The sequence below is a fragment of the Gadus morhua genome, chromosome 15 (genome assembly GCF_902167405.1).
Source record: "Gadus morhua chromosome 15, gadMor3.0, whole genome shotgun sequence".
Taxonomy (NCBI): domain Eukaryota; kingdom Metazoa; phylum Chordata; class Actinopteri; order Gadiformes; family Gadidae; genus Gadus; species Gadus morhua.
In genome coordinates, this window is record NC_044062.1 from 2,647,586 (window position 1) to 2,668,853 (window position 21,268).

General features: G+C 46.3%; 1 protein-coding gene and 1 long non-coding RNA gene across 4 annotated transcripts; one reads left to right on the top strand and one right to left on the bottom strand.

The window, feature by feature from the left end:
- Nucleotides 1-489: 489 nt before the first annotated feature.
- On the bottom strand, nucleotides 490-18,436 carry LOC115560177 (uncharacterized). Of its 2 annotated transcripts, XR_003979697.1 has the most exons (4): nucleotides 18,297-18,436; nucleotides 18,102-18,207; nucleotides 8,163-8,204; nucleotides 490-510 (listed from the first exon to the last, which is right to left on the bottom strand). It is a non-coding gene; the product is annotated as an uncharacterized LOC115560177 (long non-coding RNA). The 2 variants fall into 2 exon arrangements; XR_003979696.1 differs by lacking the exon at nucleotides 490-510 and having other exon boundaries at nucleotides 7,073-8,204.
- Nucleotides 9,682-12,095, top strand: LOC115560165 (serine/threonine-protein kinase pim-2-like). 2 transcript variants are annotated; one of them, XM_030379495.1, is made up of 3 exons: nucleotides 9,682-9,948; nucleotides 10,145-10,369; nucleotides 11,768-12,095. In XM_030379495.1, the coding sequence occupies exons 1-3, from the start codon at nucleotides 9,922-9,924 to the stop codon at nucleotides 11,816-11,818; spliced, it is 303 nt and encodes a 100-aa protein (XP_030235355.1). In that variant the 5' UTR covers nucleotides 9,682-9,921; the 3' UTR covers nucleotides 11,819-12,095. The 2 variants fall into 2 exon arrangements, with proteins under 2 accessions (XP_030235355.1, XP_030235354.1); XM_030379494.1 differs by lacking the exon at nucleotides 11,768-12,095 and having other exon boundaries at nucleotides 10,145-10,809.
- Nucleotides 18,437-21,268: the final 2,832 nt, after the last annotated feature.

Here is a 21,268-nt window from a genome sequence, read left to right on the forward strand (position 1 = left end):
CGAGGACGGAGGAGGGTGCTGCACAACTACTTCCCCCGTCCACATAGCTCACCTACCGGTCGGGACTCGACCCGGTCACCCTCCGGTTACCGGTCCACCTCCTTAACCAGTAGCCCCCGGACGCCCCGCGGACGTTCAGAGGGAGGGGCGGTATATAGAAACACTGAGGAGCCCTATCACAGATAACATGTTTAGGGAAGTGAAAGTCCTGCTCTGAGTGAGCTAGTGTGCTCCGTGTGCGGAGGGCTAGTGAGGGGGCAGAGGAGCAGAGAGGATCCCGAGGAAGGCCCAAGCCCCTCCAAGAGGTGGAGGACCACCACAGGGCAACACCCTCCCCATGTGGAGGCTGTGGGGGGGCCGGAGGACCCCTCTGAGGCCCGTGTAGACCCCGGGGGGGGGGGGGCGGGACACAGACGGAGCTGACAGAGGACTCAGCTGGTCTGGAGGTGTTGAGCGCTCCAACCACAGCTCCCCCCGTATCTCCTCCTCCTGCAGGACCCGCCTGACGACCTGCAGCACAGGTCAGACAGATGGAGGGTTAGATATGAAGGGCTGAACGGAGGGATGGATGGGTTAATAGACTCAATAACGGTCTGGGTGGTCTCAGCCGACTTTGACGCTCTGTACGAGGAGCTGCAGCAGCTGGGACAGGGAGGCTTCGGGAGTGTCTTTGCTGGCTGCCGGAAAGAGGACCGTTTGCCTGTAAGAGTGACGCCACAAAGCCACACTCTGTGGAAGCACATACGGGTCTGATTCACGGCATCCTCTGTTAAACACTAAAGCAGTGAGCTTGTGTCTTTGTTGCTTAGGTCGCTATAAAGCACATCCTCATGGCCAAGGTCACAATGACACAGGAGGTGAGTAGCTTTAATGGTGTTATTACCTACAGTTATGTTACGACTCTGCTTATGATGGCGATCACATGCTCATGTTGAATCAATCAACCTGTTGGGAGGACTGCCGTTCTCCTGGTCTTGGCTCTGTAGCCGAGACCAGCTGGGTTTGAGTGTTTCAGGACTAGCTCCCTCTGTCTATCTACTCTCTGTGGTTCAGACGGTTGAAGGGCGGCTGACGGACTTCCCGCTGAAGGTGTCTTTGATGCTGAGGGCCGCTGAAGACCGCCCGGACTCTCCTCTCCTACATGGAGAGCAAGGGGGGCAGGCTGCAGGAGCAGGACGCTAAGGTGTGTGAGGCTCAGCATGGACGGGGGTTCAGTTCAGCCTTCATGGGGCTCCAGGCAGGGGGCCGGGACCACCCAGCATGATGGACACATCCAGATAGTAGTGTGTTCAGGTGTGTTCACTGTTCAGGAGGATGACTTGTGTGTGTGTGTGTGTGTGTGTGTGTGTGTGTGTGTGTGTGTGTGTGTGTGTGTGTGTGTGTGTGTGTGTGTGTGTGTGTGTGTGTGTGTGTGTGTGCTCTCTCTCTCTGTATCAGATGATTCTGCACCAAGTGGTGGAAGGGATCCAAGGGCTCCACTCCAGAGGCGTTCTGCACCGCGACATCAAGCCTGAGAGCAAATATTAGAATACAGACAAATACAAAAGTAAAATAAAGATTAGAAAAGTGGAAGGCAGGGAGAGAATGCAGGCATACCTGTTGTTCTGTACTTGTTTGAGATAGTTTATATATTTTTTTGAAGTGTAATTGTTTCATATTGGATCACATGAAGTAGTTTCTTCAGGCTGTCCACACATGTCCCTAGAAAAACATGCAATAAATATGAGAAAGGACGAATTAGAAAGAAAAAGAAAGATAATATTTTTCCATCATCTGAAAAAAAAGAAGATATTAGTTACTGCTGCTGTCTTGACGATTTATAATTAACACATGTTCTTTCATCCCAAACGTTTATTGATTTCAGGTCCATTTCCTCATGTTTTATGTTTATCTCCTGTATTGTTTCCCATGAAAGATGAGTTTTTGGGTGTATTTCTTTTTTTAGTTTATAAGTTTATGTATTTCTGTGAAACCAATGAATTTCCACTTGAGTGGCCACTGAAGATAATAATAAATCACACCAACACAAATCGGAGCGAAAAAAATATGACAAAATTACCCCCAAAGAAGATGTATAGACATATTAAATAACCAAGTATTGCATGTTGTAGTAGTCCAAACACTGTAGATCTTGTCCCGTTCAGAAACGTTGGCTGAATGCTTCATTGAATCCTGGGGAGGGAAATAACCCGTCCTTCTGCACACGCCTCTTTCCTTCTCCCTTACTCACAATTTCCGGATAACAGCGTTTCTGCCGGTCGCCATTTTTTTCTTTTTACTACTGTCTTGTGATTTATCATGTAAATCAACGTCCAAACGAATTCACCAACATGATCAACTTTATAACGTGAAGTGTCCAAGGCAAACCACTTGAGGGCAGTGACGCCGTTTTTTCCAGATTGAGTTTGATAGACAGATAGCAGCAGGATTCATATTAAAAATCATTTTATCATTGACAAATCTATATAATGCATTGATTAAGTTACAGCAGAATTTTGTGAGAATGCTCCCCAAACGCACTTTGGGGAAAACACTGGCGTGATACTGTGTTGTGTGTGCATAGATCGGCTATTACATATGCATGACACTAGGTGGCAGTCTCAGGTCGCTAGAGGACCACGAGATTTAGAGTTCAAGTTTTACCAATGTAGTCAAAGTTGTGTTCTCAAGGTTTCCGCATGCAAATAGAGAGGTTCCACTCATAACAACAAGATACAATAAATGTTGGGATGTTTCATCATTTGATAATTAAGACACAACATTGTGTGTGTGTGTGTGTGTGTGTGTGTGTGTGTGTGTGTGTGTGTGTGTGTGTGTGTGTGTGTGTGTGTGTGTGTGTGTGTGTGTGTGTGTGTGTGTGTGTGTGTAGTGGTGAGCGAGTTCAACTCCAAGCTGAAAGGTTCTGGGTTTGATCCCCAATGTCTGCAGCCTAACCTGATTTATCCTATAGAGCAAGATGCCCCCTAACCCCTCCCTGTTCCATTACCACATATATCCTTAAACACTGTCTAACCCCTCCCTGATCCATTACCACATATATCCTTAAACACTGTCTAACCCTTCCCTGTTCCATTACCACATATATCCTTAAACACTGTCTGACCCCTCCCTGTTACAGTACCACATATATCCTTAAACACTGTCTAACCCCTCCCTGTTCCAGTACCACATATATCCTTAACCACTGTCTAACCCCTCCCTGCTCCATCACCAACTATATCTGTCACAACTTCAGCAAGGCTTTAGTTGTTCAGTTGTCTGTTTCCTGTTTTGCCACACTAACTCCTGTCATTTCAGACTCTGCCATCCCCTCCTGCTCTGCATTACCTGCTGTTTTCATTCACCTGGCCGGCCCCACCCCCATACTCACCTGCTCCTCATCAGCTAATCAGCCCCTCAGTATATGGACCGGTCCATTTCCCTCAGTTCTCCGCCAGATTGTCTAGTGTGTTACCTAGCTCTCCCGGGTCTTCTCATTCTCATTCTCATTCTCATTCTCATTCTGATTCTGATTCTGATTCTGATTCTGATCCTGAACCTGCCTGCTCGTGTATCGACCTGCCTGTTTGGACTGTAAATGTAAATGTGACTTTGGACCTTCCTTTTTGCCGGCTCCTACTGGATTTGTTTGCTACACGGATCGACTCCCTGGTTTGACCTCTGCTTGGAATAAACACTGTTTCTTCACTGGAACTGTTTCTCTTGTCGTGCTATTGGGTTCTCGTCTGCCATTTTGTGAAACCTGACAATATCCTCCAACACTGTCCAACACTTCCCTGCTGCTGTTAATTTGCATACAAATGTAAAACACAAGGATGGTTTACATATGAGGGCGAGCCGTCGGTCCACAGCCACAACAACAAAAAAAAAGTTAGGATATTTATTTATTTCTCTCTTAATATTATGACTTCATTATCATTAATATTATGTATTTTGATTTCTCCATACAGTTATTAAGGACTGTAATATGACAAGTGAAGGAATATTAGTATCAGGAAGGGGGGGGGGCGAGGTTATATCCCCACCACTGTTATAAACAATACATTAAGTCTTCCATCTTATAATTTATGAATTTTCTAGGTAAACCTATTTTGAATTCATTGGAATTAACTGCTGCACGGCTGCAAGTGTTTGTTGGCTCTGACTGAAGGTGAACTCGTCGGTCTGGTTCGTCTGCCCGACCCCAAGTCACATGACCCCGAGGTTTTATGTGGTTAGAAACTGGGAGACGCAGGCAGTCAAAGTCAAATGTATCAAACTGTGTCACAAATCACCACTAAATCACAAACAACTTTTTTTCCCGGGCTTTGTTTAAAATATTTGAATGCAGCAAGAGAGAACATATCAACGCATTTTAAGCGGCCTTTACTGAATGCTTCAACATTCAGGGTGTGAAAGTTTGAAACGTCAGTGAACAGTGGAGGCGGAGCCAGGTATTAGGGGAGGAGCCAGGTGTTAGCGGAGGAGCCAGGTGTTACGGGAGGTCGCTAGGTGTTGGGGGAGGAGCCAGGTGTTGGGGGAGGAGCCAGGTGTTGGGGGAGGAGCCAGGTGTTAGGGGAGGAGCCAGGTGTTGGGGGAGGAGCCAGGTGTTAGGGGAGGAGCCAGGTGTTACGGGAGGTTGCTAGGTGTTGGGGGAGGAGCCAGGTGTTGGGGGAGGAGCCAGGTGTTGGGGGAGGAGCCAGGTGTTAGGGGAGGAGCCAGGTGTTAGGGGAGGAGGAGAGAGGACGTCATGTTGAGGAAACAAAACTTAACATTCAAATAAACCAAAGCCACCCGATGTGGAAGCAGTTCTCTCTTTTAGGCGAGAAATTAAAACGCATTTTAGAACAAATAGTCGGACAGACAACAACGAGGTGAGTAAAACAACACAACTTTGAGGAGTAGTTAAAACCTCTCTTCCTGTTATTGAATTAGAAATATATAATTGCTCAATACATAAACCTTGTTGTCTGTGTCTAGGAATGGCCTGTGCTAACACTTCCTGGTCTGAAGAGAACTTTTCATGTTCCATCTGTCTGGATGTGTTCAGCAGTCCAGTTTCCACCGCATGTGGACACAACTTCTGTAGAACCTGTATTACAAAGTTCTGGGATGAACAAGTCCAGTACAAATGTCCTGTTTGCAACAAGCTTTTCAACACAAGACCTGATCTACAGGTCAATACCTTCTTATCAGAGCTGGCTGCTCAGTTTAGAACAACCGTACGAGTAAAAGAGCAGCCTTGTGTTGAACCAGGAGAAGTTCCCTGTGACGTCTGTACTGGGACCCAGCAGAAGGCCGTGAAGTCCTGCCTAATGTGTTTTACCTCTTACTGCCAAACCCACCTGGAGCCACATCAGAGAGTCGCTGGCCTGCAGAAACATCGGCTGGTCGAGCCTATGGACCGTCTGGAAGACAGGATGTGTAAGAAACACGACCGACTTCTGGAGCTCTTCTGCCAGACTGAACAGGTGTGTGTGTGTCAGTTCTGCACAGAGGCAGACCACAAGTCCCATCCTGTTGTACCTCTAAAGGAGGAATATGAAGTGAAGACGGCCCAGCTGGGGAAGATAGAGACGGAAGTTCTGCAGATGATCCAGGAGAGAAAACAAAAGATTAAGGAGATGAAAGACACAGTGGAACTGAGCAACAAAGACGCAGACAGAGGGATAGCCCATGGTGGGCAGGTCTTCACTGCTCTGATAGGCTGTGTTGAAAAGTGCCGGGATGAATTCAACCAAACGGTTCAAGAGAAACTGAAATCCACAGTGAAACGAGCTGAAGACCTCATCAAAGAGCTGGAGCAGGAAATAGAAGATCTGACCAATAGAAGCTCAGAGGTGAAGCGGCTCTCACACACTGAAGACCACCTCCACTTCCTCCAGTCCTTCAGATCCCTGAAGGATCCTCCACCCACCAGGGACTGGACCACGGTGGAGGTCCGTCCTCCGTCATACGTAGGGACCTTGAGGAGATCCCTGGATCAGCTGGAGGAGACACTGAACATGGAGATGAAGAAGCTGCCTGATGATGCTGAACTGAAGAGGGTCCAGAAGTATGAAGTAGATGTGACTCTGGATCCTGATACAGCTCATCCCAGTCTCATCCTGTCTGAGGATGGGAAACAAGTACATGATGGAGGTGGGTGGAAGGAACTCCCATACAACCCTAAGAGATTTATATACCATACATGTGTTCTCACGAGGCAGAGCTTCTCCTCAGGGAGATTTTACTTTGAGGTCCAGGTTAAAGACAAGACTACATGGTGGTTAGGAGTGGCCAGAGAGTCCATCGACAGAAAAGTTCAGGCAGAGTGGACCCCTGAGAGGGGTCACTGGACTCTTTACTACTACAATAATGAGTTGGTATTTAAAGATAACCCTGCTGTCCGTCTCCCTCGGAGAGCTGAGCTCCAGAAGGTGGGGGTGTTTGTTGATTATGATGAGGGTCTGGTTTCCTTCTATGATGTGGAAGCCAGGGTTCATATCTACTCTGCTACTGGCTGCACCTTCACTGAGCCTCTCTATCCAATCCTCGATCCATGGTTCAACTCTGCCCCCCTGATCATCTCACCTGTCAATCAAACAAACTAGGACCTTTGTTTGATAATAAAATAATCAAACGACCAAAACAACTAATGTTGTTTCCTGGATTAGAATAGAATTAGAATCTCTACTATGTGAGATCTGAGAGATCTGCATTAATGTCATACTGCTGTCATTTAACGAGAAGAATATCTTTAAGAATTAACCCTGCAGTTGTGTAATATAACCCTTTATAAAGGGTTATATTACACTCCATTTATGTGTCTGTTTTCCCTTTATTTATTTTACATGTTTAAAGATATACATTTTTCTGCAGTTATGTAGAACATGTTTAGAGGATTAATATGTGTGAATAATAATTTGAAAATGTGATATATACTTGAATATTGAATGACAAAACAATCCAATGTCTTACACTTGTGATTTTAATAAAAAAGAAAAGGTTAAATATTGTAACGTGTGGCCTACATTATCATGTAATGGATCATTTCAGGGGAATAGATCGACTGTGTAGCCGCACCCATTCTGCCGGAGATGGAGAAGAGCAATACATTCCGGTACGTTTTTGCGGGAGCCAATCACCAAGCTGGCTTCTCCCCTGTGGCTGGTTGAACAAGTATAAATATAAGTATAACTACTGTTTCTGTAATCAAAGAAGTGTAATACAAAAAATAAAAAAAATTACTTCTAAAACCCTGATGATTTTGATGATTTTGAGATTGATGGAACGTTTTAAATCATTGAAGAAATGTAAAAGTTTGTAGTTGATGAACCAGTATATTAATCTCCAATATACAACAACTGAACATGTGTTACACACTTACACAAAGGTCTCAGTGACTACATGTAAAGATTCTCCCCATGTGTGTGAGTACCGTGACTTTGTCTTGTCAGCTCTCCTCTCCTCTCTCCATCCTCTCCTCTCTTCTCCTCTCCATCCTCTCATCTCTCCTCTCTCTTCTCATCCCCCTCTCTTTTCTCCTCCTTCTCTCTCTTATCTCTACTCTTCTCTCTAGCTCATCTAGGATTGTGTTCATTATTGTCGTACATTACGCATTAAGTGCGTTCACATGTCCAAAGTCACCCCATTTAGATTGGTGAATCTAAAATAGATGTAGTACAACAGAACTCCCTCTGGGGGAGCTGCACACCTTGGATGTTATGGAGGAACAACACCTTCTATGTGTCTCTTTGATCTTACAAGGCTTGAGGAACATGGTTAATTTATAAATCCAATCAAATTAAAACATAATCTCCTTAATCCAGGAAACGCAAAACTTTTATGGATTTCTCGCTATTGGAAAATGCCTTGTAAACTCTCTGTTGGCATGTTTAGAGCTTAGATCTTTAGAGTTTACTTTTAGTAGAAGAAGCTGTTGCGAGCGGATGATCTACCAATGAGAGGACAGAGAAGGTGGAGATGAGGAGGAGCATGTGTGAGTAGTAAATCACATACATTCACTTTCACTACTTTTGATTGCGTGTATTTACGGTCCCAGACAGGAAGTAGTGGGGCCCATGCCGGATGTGTGTGTAAGCCGCGCGTGTGCGTGAGTGAGTGAGTGAGTGAGTGAGTGAGTGAGTGAGTGAGTGAGTGAGCTTGTGTGTGCGTGTGTATGCCATGCCTTTTGAGTATACCTCCACAGTCTCCTGCAGCGTCCTCACAGCCCTCTCCTTCTCCTGCAGCATTAACCGGAGTGCAGGGTCCATCTCTGTGACGTCGCGCTCCAAGGCCTTGGGTTTGCTGTCGAGCAACAAAAGACGCCCCAAGCACTGACGTTAGCGGAGCTAGTTGTTTTCTTCTGACCTAAAGGGATTCTGTTCAGTAAATACCTGACATTCACCGGGAACCTTTGGATTCTACTGCTGCCCTCCACGGCTTTCATCTGAGCCTGAATGAGGGCCTCCAGTACATGTGTTTCTGACGAGCACAGCAGACAAAGCCTCAGAAGAAGGCCCTGTGGCTGAGTCCGGGAACCGGCCCGTCTCACAGCAGTTGGAACGTGGAATGACCAATCGGTGCACACCAGGACGGCTGGACCCCCCCTCCCCCGCTCCACACTACGGGGGCACCAGAGGAGCACTCTCCTTTGACATGACCTATAGTAGAACCCCCGAACCCCACAACCAGGCCAGGTCGGGGGGGGGTGGGGGGGGGGGGGGGGGGGGGGGTGAGTAAGAGCCGAAGCATCCGGTTGTGTGTGTGTGTGTGCAAAGGAGTGTGTGTGTGTGTTTGCAAAGATGTTCAGGTGTTTTAACAATTACAATAATTGTTTTTAATATTGTTGTGGATTATCTGTTGCCAGTCTACGGCCCATTTAGAACATTGGAAGCATATTCCTCAAAGTTAAATGGAGTTAAGGTATCCTTTATTCTCCTCCTCTGCTCTTGACCCATCCGGGAGCTGGTGAACACACACAGAGGAGTGACCTCGTCCACACACCCGGGGGCACACACACACACGGGGGCACACACACACACGGGGGGTACCCCGGCGTTCCCGGAGCAGTGGGCAGCCGCAGTGCAGCCCGGGGGCTTCAGGTGCCTTGCTCAATGGAACCTCCTCTGTGGACGAGGACGGAGGAGAGTGCTGCACAACTACTGCCCCCGTCCACATAGCTCACCTACCGGTCGGGACTCGACCCGGACACCCTCCGGGTACCGGTCCACCTCCTCAACCAGTAGCCCCCGGACGCCCCGCGGACGTTCAGAGGGAGGGGCGGTATATAGAAACACTGAGGAGCCCTATCACAGATAACATGTTTAGGGAAGTGAAAGTCCTGCTCTGAGGGAGCTAGTGTGCTCCGTGTGCGGAGGGCTAGTGTGGGGGCAGAGGAGCAGAGAGGATCCCGAGGAAGGCCCAAGCCCCTCCAAGAGGTGGAGGACCACCACAGGGCAACACCCTCCCCATGTGGAGGCTGTGGGGGGGCCGGAGGACCCCTCTGAGGCCCGTGTAGACCCCGGGGGGGGCGGGACACAGACGGAGCTGACAGAGGACTCAGCTCGTCTGGAGGTGTTGAGCGCTCCGACCACAGCTCCCCCCGTATCTCCTCCTCCTGCAGGACCCGCCTGACGACCTGCAGCACAGGTCAGACAGATGGAGGGTTAGATATGAAGGGCTGAACGGAGGGATGCATGGGTTAATAGACTCAATAACGGTCTGTGTGGTCTCAGCCGACTTTGACGCTCTGTACGAGGAGCTGCAGCAGCTGGGACAGGGAGGCTTCGGGAGTGTCTCTGCTGGCTGCCGGAAAGAGGACCGTCTGCCTGTAAGAGTGACGCCACAAAGCCACACTCTGTGGAAGCACACACGTGTCTGATTCACGGCATCCTCTGTTCAACACTAAAGCAGTGAGCTTGTGTCTTTGTTGCTTAGGTCGCTATAAAGCACATCCCCATGGCCAAGGTCTCAATGACACAGGAGGTGGGTAGCTTTAATCGTGTTATCACCTACAGTAATGTTACGACTCTGCTTGTGATGGCGATCACATGCTCATGTTGAATCAATCGACCTGTTGGGAGGACTGCCATTCTCCTGGTCTTGGCTCTGTAGCCGAGACCAGCTGGGTTTGAGTGTTTCAGGACTAGCTCCCTCTGTCTATCTACTCTCTGTGGTTCAGACGGTTGAAGGGCGGCTGACGGACTTCCCGCTGGAGGTGTCTTTGATGCTGAGGGCCGCTGAAGACCGCCCGGACCCGGGGGGCCCCGGCGCCGTGGTCCTCCTGCTGGACTGGTTCCAGCTGGACCAGGAGCTGATCCTGGTCCAGGAGAGACCCAGCGCCTGCGTGGATCTCCTCTCCTACATGGAGAGCAAGGGGGGCAGGCTGCAGGAGCAGGACGCTAAGGTGTGTGGGGCTCAGCCTGGACGGGGGTTCAGTTCAGCCTTCATGGGGCTCCAGGCAGGGGGCCGGGACCACCCAGCATGATGGACACATCCAGATAGTAGTGTGTTCAGGTGTGTTCACTGTTCAGGAGGATGACTTGTGGGTGTGTGTGTGTGTGTGTGTGTGTGTGTGTGTGTGTGTGTGTGTGTGTGTGTGTGTGTGTGTGTGTGTGTGTGTGTGTGTGTGTGTGTGTGTCTGCCTGTGTGTGTATTGGTGAGCGAGTTCGACTCCAAGCTGAAAGGTTCTGGGTTTGATCCCCAATGTCTGCAGTCTAACCTGATTTATCCTATAGAGCAAGACGCCCCCTAACCCCTCCCTGTTCCAGTACCACATATATCCTTAAACACTGTCTAACCCCTCCCTGATCCATTACCACATATATCCTTAAACACTGTCTAACCCCTCCCTGTTCCATTACCACATATATCCTTAAACACTGTCTAACCCCTCCCTGTTCCATTACCACATACATCCTTAAACACTGTCTAACCCCTCCCTGTTCCATTACCACATATATCCTTAAACACTGTCTAACCCCTCCCTGTTCCATTACCACATATATCCTTAAACACTGTCTAACCCCTCCCTGTTCCATTACCACATATATCCTTAAACACTGTCTAACCCCTCCCTGTTCCATTACCACATATATCCTTAAACACTGTCTAACCCCTCCCTGTTCCATTACCACATATATCCTTAAACACTGTTTAACCGCTACCTGCTCCATTACCACATATATCCTTAAACACTGTCTAACCCCTCCCTGTTCCATTACCACATATATCCTTAAACACTGTCTAACCCCTCCCTGTTCCATTACCACATATATCCTTAAACACTGTCTAACCCCTCCCTGTCCCATTACCACATATATCCTTAAACACTGTCTAACCCCTCCCTGTTCCATTACCACATATATCCTTAAACACTGTCTAACCCCTCCCTGTTCCATTACCACATAGATCCTTAAACACTGTCTAACCCCTCCCTGTTCCATTACCACATATATCCTTAAACACTGTCTAACCCCTCCCTGATCCATTACCACATATATCCTTAAACACTGTCTAACCCCTCCCTGATCCATTACCACATATATCCTTAAACACTGTCTAACCCCTCCCTGATCCATTACCACATATATCCTTAAACACTGTCTAACCCCTCCCTGTTCCATTACCACATATATCCTTAAACACTGTCTAACCCCTCCCTGATCCATTACCACATATATCCTTAAACACTGTCTAACCCCTCCCTGTTCCATCACCAACTATATCTGTCACAACTTCAGCAAGGCTTTAGTTTTTCAGTTGTCTGTTTCCTGTTGTGCCACACTAACTCCTGTCATTTCAGACTCTGCCATTCCCTCCTGCTCTGCATTGCCTGCTGTTTTCATTCACCTGACCGGCCCCACCCCCATACTCACCTGCTCCTTATCAGCTAATCAGCCCCTCAGTATATGGACCGGTCCATTTCCCTCAGTTCTCCGCCAGATTGTCTAGTGTGTTACCTAGCTCTCCCGCATCTTTTCATTCTGATTCTGAACCTGCCTGCTTGTATATCGACCTGCCTTTTTGGACTTTGGACCTTCCTTTTTGCCTGCTCCTACTGGATTTGTTTGCTACACAGATTGACTACCTGGTTTGACCTCTGCTTGGAATAAACACTGTTCCTTCACCTGGGCCCCGTTTCCCGATAACGATGGATCTTCGCTCGTACGATCATTCTCCCGATGGATCTTGCGATCCATCGATAATTTCTTTGGAGCGTTTCCCGAAACTCCTCTTAACGTGAACGCGCATTCGCTGCACTCACGACGTCGTAGGATTGTAACTGTCTACTGACACGGTGCTTAAATGGGCTCTGTAGGAGGGGGAGACGCAGGAATGTCGCAGGAAAATTGTGTTAAAAAGGGTTAAAATATATCCCCATCAAGGACAACAGCAGAGTAGCCTACGAAAAAAATAGACTGCAATTATATGAATGCTAAAGACATTAAAACACAATTGATTAGGCTTAAACCGACATATATCAATCCTAATCCTGAATGCACTGTGCGTTTCACGGCATTTTCCCCCCTGAAATAATTCCATATGACAAAAAATTAAAAATAGCTTGTGTGACAACTACATTTATCTTAATGGGCTGATTTCTGAAACATGCTTTGCGCAGCAAAGAGAGCCGACTTAATCTGATTCCGCATAAGGGTTTCCTTGATTGATAATTTGATTGGCTATAAAAGCCCCTCCGGAAATAGGGTAAGGTATGTATTGATGAGGAATACAACGAAGCCCACCGTCTGGCCCGGTGCATCGTTGAGCGCACGATCGGGAGGTGGAAGTTGCGCTTTAGATGCCTTCACAAGTCAGGCGGAGGGCTCCAGTTTTCGCCGGCCAAGTCATGCGCCGTGATATGTGTGACGGCTATGTTGCACAACATTGCAGCTAAGGCTGGGGTGGCATTGCTTGAACCGGAGGACGCTGAGGACGATGACGACGAGGAAGATCGGTGTGAGGACGGCCTCCCTCATAACTACGCGGCTGGTTTTCATGCGCGTCGAAGAGTGATTGAGACTTTTTTTTAACCCCCTCCACCCTCCCACATGTCACTAAACATTCCCGTCAACGTGACCAATCCCCACCATATCCCAGCCTTTTGCCTGCTCCTTTGCTTGTTTTTTATAATTTATTTTATTTCTTTATTTTTAATTTTTTTAATTGTATTTTATTTTGTACATTATTTTATGCTACGTTTTATGAGTAGCCTATGTCAGTCTGCACAAATCCCCCCACTTTCTCTCACACATTTTGAGTGCCCTGCCTGCGCAAACATTTTCTGGACTGTCCCGTTTTATTTTGGCCATTTTAACATCTTTATTAATAAATTAATTAATAATCTTTATTAATTACCAAACTAAGAACATAAAGGCGCAATGCGTTTTACTAAAACGCATCCAATAGACGGAATGTCCGATGGTGTCGCCACTGAGGCTATAGCTGACGATTCTCTTAGAGTCCTACGAGTACCTACGAGCACCCCTGGAGTACTCGTTAGCTACGAGCGTTTTCAAGACGTTCGTTCCCCACGATGCTTTCGGGAAACGCGGTGAAAACTCTACGATGCCCTTTCGACGCACTTCACGATCCACTTAGGCTAACGACGCTTTCGGGAAACGGGGCCCTGAACTGTTTCTCTTGTTGTGCTATTGGGTTCTCGTCTGCCATTTTGTGAAACCTGACAATATCCTCCAACACTGTCCAACACTTCCCTGCTGCTGTTAATTTGCATACAAATGTAAAACACAAGGATGGTTTACATATGAGGGCGGACCGTCGGTCCACAGCCACAACAACAAAAAAAAAGTTAGAATATTTATTTATTTCTCTCTTGATATTATGACTTCATTATCATTAATATTATGCATTTTAATTTCTCCATACAGTTATTAAGGACTGCAATATGACAAGTGAAGGAATATTAGTATCAGGAAGGGGGGGGGGCGAGGTTATATCCCCACCACTGTTATAAACAATACATTAAGTCTTCCATCTTATAATTTATGAATTTTCTAGGTAAACCTATTTTGAATTAATTGGAATTAACTGCCGCACGGCTGCAAGTGTTTGTTGGCTCTGACTGAAGGTGAATTCGTCGGTCTGGTTCGTCTGCCCGACCCCAAGTCACATGACCCCGAGGTTTTATGTGGTTAGAAAATGGGAGACGCAGGCAGTCAAAGTCAAATGTATCAAACTGTGTCACAAATCACCACTAAATCACAAACTACTTTTTTTCCCGGGCTTTGTTTAAAATATTTGAATGCAGCAAGAGAGAACATATCAACGCATTTTAAGCGGCCTTTACTGAATGCTTCAACATTCAGGGTGTGAAAGTTTGAAACGTCAGTGAACAGTGGAGGCGGAGCCAGGTATTAGGGGAGGAGCCAGGTGTTAGGGGAGGAGCCAGGGGTTATTGGAGGAGCCAGGTGTTAGGGGAGGAGCCAGGTGTTGGGGGAGGAGCCAGGTGTTAGGGGAGGAGGAGAGAGGACGTCATGTTGAGGAAACAAAACGTGACATTCAAATAAACCAAAGCCACCCGATGTGGAGGCAGTTCTCTCTTTTAGGCGAGAAATTAAAACGCATTTTAGAACAAATAGTCGGACAGACAACAACGAGGTGAGTAAAACAACACAACTTTGAGGAGTAGTTAAAACCTCTCTTCCTGTTATTGAATTAGAAATATATAATTGCTCAATACATAAACCTTGTCGTCTGTGTCTAGGAATGGCCTGTGCTAACACTTCCTGGTCTGAAGAGAACTTTTCATGTTCCATCTGTCTGGATGTGTTCAACAGTCCAGTTTCCACCGCATGTGGACACAACTTCTGCAGAACCTGTATTACAAAGTTCTGGGATGAACAAGTCCAGTACAAATGTCCTGTTTGCAACAAGCTTTTCAACACAAGACCTGATCTACAGGTCAATACCTTCTTATCAGAGCTGGCTGCTCAGTTTAGAACAACCGTACAAGTAAAAGAGCAGCCTTGTGTTGAACCAGGAGAAGTTCCCTGTGACGTCTGTACTGGGACCCAGCTGAAGGCTGTGAAGTCCTGCCTAATGTGTTTTACCTCTTACTGCCAAACCCACCTGGAGCCCCATCAGAGAGTCGCTCGCCTGCAGAAACATCGGCTGGTCGAGCCTATGGACCGTCTGGAAGACAGGATGTGTAAGAAACACGAACGACTTCTGGAGCTCTTCTGCCAGACTGAACAGGTGTGTGTGTGTCAGTTCTGCACAGAGGCAGACCACAAGTCCCATCCTGTTGTACCTCTAAAGGAGGAATATGAAGTGAAGACGGCTCAGCTGGGGAAGATAGAGGCTGAAGTTCCACAGAAGATCCAGGAGAGAAAACAAAAGATTAAGGAGATCAAAGACACAGTGAAACTGAGCAACAAAGACGCAGACAGAGAGATAGCCCATGGTGGGCAGGTCTTCACTGCTCTGATAGGCTGTGTTGAAAAGGGCCGGGATGACTTCAACCAAACGGTTCAAGAGAAACTGAAATCCACAGTGAAACGAGCTGAAGACCTCATCAAAGAGCTGGAGCAGGAAATAGAAGATCTGACCAATAGAAGCTCAGAGGTGAAGCGGCTCTCACACACTGAAGACCACCTCCACTTCCTCCAGACCTTCAGATCCCTGAAGGATCCTCCACCCACCAGGGACTGGACCACGGTGGAGGTCCGTCCTCCGTCATACGTAGGGACCTTGAGGAGATCCCTGGATCAGCTGGAGGAGACACTGAACATGGAGATGAAGAAATGTGATGCTGAACTGAAGAGGGTCCAGCAGTATGAAGTAGATGTGTCTCTGGATCCTGATACAGCTCATCCCAGTCTTATCCTGTCTGAGGATGGGAAACAAGTACATGATGGAATTAAAGAGAAGGAACTCCCAGACAACCCTAAGAGATTTACATACTATGCATGTGTTCTCACGAGGCAGAGCTTCTCCTCTGGGAGATTTTACTTTGAGGTCCAGGTTAAAGACAAGACTGAATGGTGGTTAGGAGTGGCCAGGGAGTCCATCAACAGAAAATGTCTGACAGTGTGGACCCCTGAGACGGGTTACTGGGCTCTGGAGTACGACAAGGATGGGTTGGTATTTAGTGATAACCCTTCTGTCAGTCTCCCTCTGAGAGCAGATCTCCAGAAGGTGGGGGTGTTTGTTGATTATGATGAGGGTCTGCTCTCCTTCTATGATGTGGAAGCCAGGGGTCATATCTACTCTGCTACTGGCTGCACCTTCACTGAGCCTCTCTATCCAATCCTCTATGATGGTGATGTAAACTCCGCCCCCCTGATCATCTCACCTATCAATCCAACAGACTAGGACCTTTGTTTGATAATAAAATAATCAAACGACCAAAACAACTAATGTTGTTTCCTGAATTAGAATAGAATTAAAATCTCTACTATGTGAGATCTGTGAGATCTGCATTAATGTCATACTGCTGTCATTTAACGAGGAGAATGTATTTAAGAATTAACCCTGTAGTCGTGTAACATAACACTTTATTAAGGGTTATATCACACTCCATTTATGTGTCTGTTTTCCCTTTATTTATTTTACACGTTTAAAGATATAATTTTTTTTGCAGTTATATAGAACATGTTTAGAGGATTAACCTGTATAAATAATCATTTGAAAATTTAATATATATAAGAATATTGAATGACAAAACAATCCAATGTTCTTACACTTGTGATTTTAATAAAAAGAAAAGGCAAATATTATAATGCGTAGGCCTACATTATAATTGTTATGGATCATTTCAGGGGAATAGATACATTCCAGTCCAATTGTGTTCAGTATAAAAACTGTTTCTGTAATAAAAAAAGTGTGATACAAAAAATAAAATTATTTATTTCTAAACCCTTCATTTTGATGATCTGAGATTGATTGAACGTTTTAAATCATTGAAGAAATCTAAAAGATTGTTGTTGATGAACCAGTAAATTAATCTCCATTCTACAACAACCAACCATGCGTTACACACTTACACAAAGGTCACAGTGACTACATGTAAAGATACTCCCCATGTGTTTGAGTACCGTGACTTTCAGCTCTCCTCTCTCCATCCTCTCCTCTCTCCATCCTCTCTTCTCATCCCCTCTCTTTTCTCCTCCTCCTCTCTTATCTCTGCTCTCCTCTCTAGCTCATCTAGGATTGTGTTCATTATTGTCTTACATCACTCATTAAGTGATGTACAACCATGTCAAAGGTCACCCCATTTAGATCTGTGAATCTAAAATAGATGTAGTACAACAGAACGCCCACTGGGGGAGCTGCACACCTTGCATGTTATGTGTCCCTTTGATCTTACAAGGTTTGAGGAACATGGTTCACTAATAAATCCAATCAAATTTAAACACAATCACCTTAATCCAGGAAACGCGAAACCTTTATGGATTTCTCACTGTTGGAAAATGCCTTGTAAACTGTCTGTTGGCATGTTTAGAACATGAATCTTTAGAGTTTACTTTTAGTAGAAGAAGCTGTTGCGAGCGGATGATCTACCAATGAGAGGACAGAGAAGGTGGAGAGGAGGAGGAGCATGTGTGAGTAGTAAATCACATACTTTCACTTTAACTACTTTTGATTGCGTGCATTTACGGTCCCAGACAGTAAGTAGTGTTTGTGTTTGTGCGTTTGTGTGAGTGCGTGCGGGTGTGCGTTGTGTGTGTGCATGTGTGTGAGTGAGTGCGTGTGCGTGTGTGTGTGTGTGCGTGCGTGCGTATGCATGTGCAATGCCTTTTGAGTATTGACACAAACACAACACTTACACAAAGGTTACAGTGACTACATGTAAAGATTTTGACTTTTCTTTGACTGATTTTTGTCTCGTCAGCTCTCCTCTCTCCATCCTCGCCTCTCTCCTCTCTCTCTTCCTCCTCTCTCTTATCTCTGCTCTCTTCTCTAGCTCATCCAGGATTGTGTTCATTATTGTCGTACATCACTCATTAAGTGATGTACGACCATGTCAAAGGTCACCCCATTTAGATTGTTTGTGTGTGTGTGTGTGTGTGTGTGTGTGTGTGTGTGTGTGTGTGTGTGTGTGTGTGTGTGTGTGTGTGTGTGTGTGTGTGTGTGTGTGTGTGTGTGTGTGCGTGCCATGCCTGTGAGTATACCTCCACAGTCTCCTTCAGCGTCATCACGGCCCTCTCCTTCTCCTGCAGCATTAACCGGAGTGCAGGGTCCATCTCTGTGACGTCGCGCTCCAAGGCCTTGGGTTTGCTGTCCAGCAACACAAAAAGCCCCAAGCACTGACGTTAGCGGAGCTAGTTGTTCTCTTCTGACCTAAAGGGATTCTGTTCAGTAAATACCTGCCATTCACCGGGAACCTTTGGATTCTTTTGCTGCCCTCCACGGCTTTCATCTGAGCCTGAATGAGGGCCTCCAGTACATGTGTTTCTGACGAGCACAGCAGACAAAGCCTCAGAAGAAGGCCCTGTCGCTGAGGGGGGAGGGGGAGTAAGAGCCGACGCATCCGGTCGTGATCCGGGGAGGGCAGAGGAAGAACAGAGCGGCACGGGAGAGCAGAGGAGGAGGCAGCGACAGAGGGCCGTGATGTGTCTGGTCTGGTCTGGGGTGCTGGTGAAGTTGTTGTGCAATTAATTATGCAATTATTGTAATTGCACAATTACAATAATTGTAATTGTGCAATTACCATTATTGTTTTTAATTTTGTTGTGGATTATCTGTTGCCAGTCTACAGCCCATTTAGAACATTGGAAGCATATTCCTCCAATTTAAATGAAGTTAAGTTAAGTTAAGTTAAGGTATCCTTTATTCTCTTTCTCTGCTCTTGACCTGTCCGGGAGCTGGTGAACACACACACAGAGGAGTGACCTTGTCCACACACACGGGAAGAAACTCCACAGACGAATTAACAGTGCGATTGTGTAATATAACTGCAGTTGTGTAATATAACCCTTTATAAAGGGTTATATTACACTCCATTTATGTGTCTGTTTTCCCTTTGTTTATTTTACGCTTAAAGATATAAAAGATTAAAGATATAAAATTTGTTGCAGTTATGTAGAGCCAGCCCAGTCGCCAAAAGCATACGTTGACAGTGTACGTTTTAGTGAACACTGGATTACGTCGCATTTCAACATAAAATAGCGTGTTAGGCACACACGCACACACGCACACACGCATACACACACACACAATGCATTTCGCTGCTAAAACAACAACTTGGGGTGCTTCTGGGTGGATTTTGAACGGGATGTGGGCAGGACGTCCTGCCCACATCCCGTTCAAAATGTTGAACGATGTTGATTTAACGAGGCAGGGTTATTTGAAACAATTTATTAAATAAATATTTGCGAGAGGTCATTCCATCTCCTGAGTTTGCTTCCTAATTATGTCTAGTGTACACCCCTACTGTCCACAAGTACCCCCCCCCCCCCTTCCCCATATGGATTTGGATCATTGTTGCCACGTCCCAGTGGTGGTGTCATATATATGAAAGAGGGCATTCAATTATGATCAATTAGGAGGCCAAATCCCTAAAGGAAGTGATGCAATAGGTGACAACATTTAAGCAAGCTGTACCTTGGCGTCTCTTATATATCAAAGGGGGTCTCAAAGGACGCACATACGCTTTAACCTGTGGCTCCAGCCATACAGGAAATGACTCAGCAAGTGCTCCATCTCGTTGCACCTCACCCAGCGGCTCGCTCGCTCGCTGAAGTTCTTCCCAGACCCACACCCTAGCCATCCAACATGCATATCTGAGAATCAGGCCTCTCTTTAACAATAACAAAAAGTCATGAGAGAAATACACATTAACTTTTTGTTCTCTCATAAGCGGCGTGGTGCCGGCTCCTTTTGACCTTTTGACCCCAGACTTCAAAAACGTGGCCACAGGCCAGCTGTGTCTACACACCTTAAGCCACAAATGTACAGCTCCATCACACAAAAAACGGGGACTAGAAACTAACCTCTGTCTTATGTACATTTACTGTACTGTTGGAGGTCACGCCCCTTCTCCGGCCTTTTCGAGATAGCTAGAGATGCTAAAATGTTTACACACATTTCCCGGGGCCCCGAGAACGACATATCCAGGTTTGGGAGTTCTAGCCCTAAGAGAATTTTTTTTGAGATAAGAAGGTCCTACCCCCCTGAAATTTGAATACCTTATGCTAGGGCCTACCTGGTACCCCCACCCCGAAACTTGGCCCGGTCGGACCCCGAGTGCAGGAAGGGGGGGCCTGCCCTCGGGGTCCGACCGAGGGCAGGACTTTCATAATCTTTGCTCGGTGAATGTGAAGGATGTTTGGTTGGATAGTAATGACGAAGAATCATAATGTGAATGGGAACATTCTATAAATGTCTTGATATCATCTTTCTTCTCTATTGTTCTTGGCTCTCTGTGTCCAGGCTTTTTAATGTTGAACATATTTGAATGTCGTAAAGAAGAGAACATATCAACGCATTTTAAGCGGCCTTTACTGAATGTGTCATTGAGCCGTGGGGGTGGAGCTAGGTGTTAGGGGAGGAGGCAGGTGTTCGGGGAGGAGCCAGGTGTTAGGGGAGGAGCCAGGTGTTAGGGGAGGAGCCAGGTGTTTGGGGAGGAGAGGAGGGGACGTCATGTTGAGGAAACAAAACTTAACATTCATAGAAACAAAAGCCACCTGATGTCGAAGCAGTTCTCTCTTTTAGGCGAAAAAAATAAAACGCATTTTGGCACAAATAGTCGGACAGACAGTAACAACGAGGTGAGTAAAACAACACAACTTTGAGGAGTAGTTAAAAGCTCTCCTCCTGTTATTGAATTAGAAAGTTTCGAGGCGATTGCAACAGTGCCACACATGATCATATTTGAATATGTTTCGGGGCAGTAATTAGCTGTCGATTTTGGAGGCCTTTATCAATAATGACCAGCTATAGATTTGCTTCCCGATGGGGATTTACATGTTATTTAGCATCTACACGTTAAGCTGAGTCCAATGAGATCAAGCTCGCCCTCTTGCCACACCGAGATCATGCCCCAGACCATAGGTGTACCATGTCAAATACATGTTACCATTTGCTAGAGTGTCATGCTTGGTGTCATTGGACTCAGCTCAACGTGTAGATGCTAAATAACATGTAATTGTTCACATATTTCTATCGGGAAGCAAATCAATAGCTGCTCATTAAACATGTTCGAATATGCTCATGTGTGGCACCGTTGCAATCGCCTGGAAGCATAGATGCTGATGGACACCTTGTTCGCCCTCTTACGCCACCGGGAAGATATTCACATACTTCTTATTGACTAATGAATTGATTCAGCTATTCCCCC

Bases quoted from the DNA above. Each gene is read 5' to 3' on its own strand.
- LOC115560165 (XM_030379494.1), top strand. From the start codon at position 9,922: ATGGCCAAGGTCTCAATGACACAGGAG. The intron at 9,949-10,144 runs GTGGGTAGCTTT...TCTGTGGTTCAG, and splicing joins AGGTCTCAATGACACAGGAG to ACGGTTGAAGGGCGGCTGAC.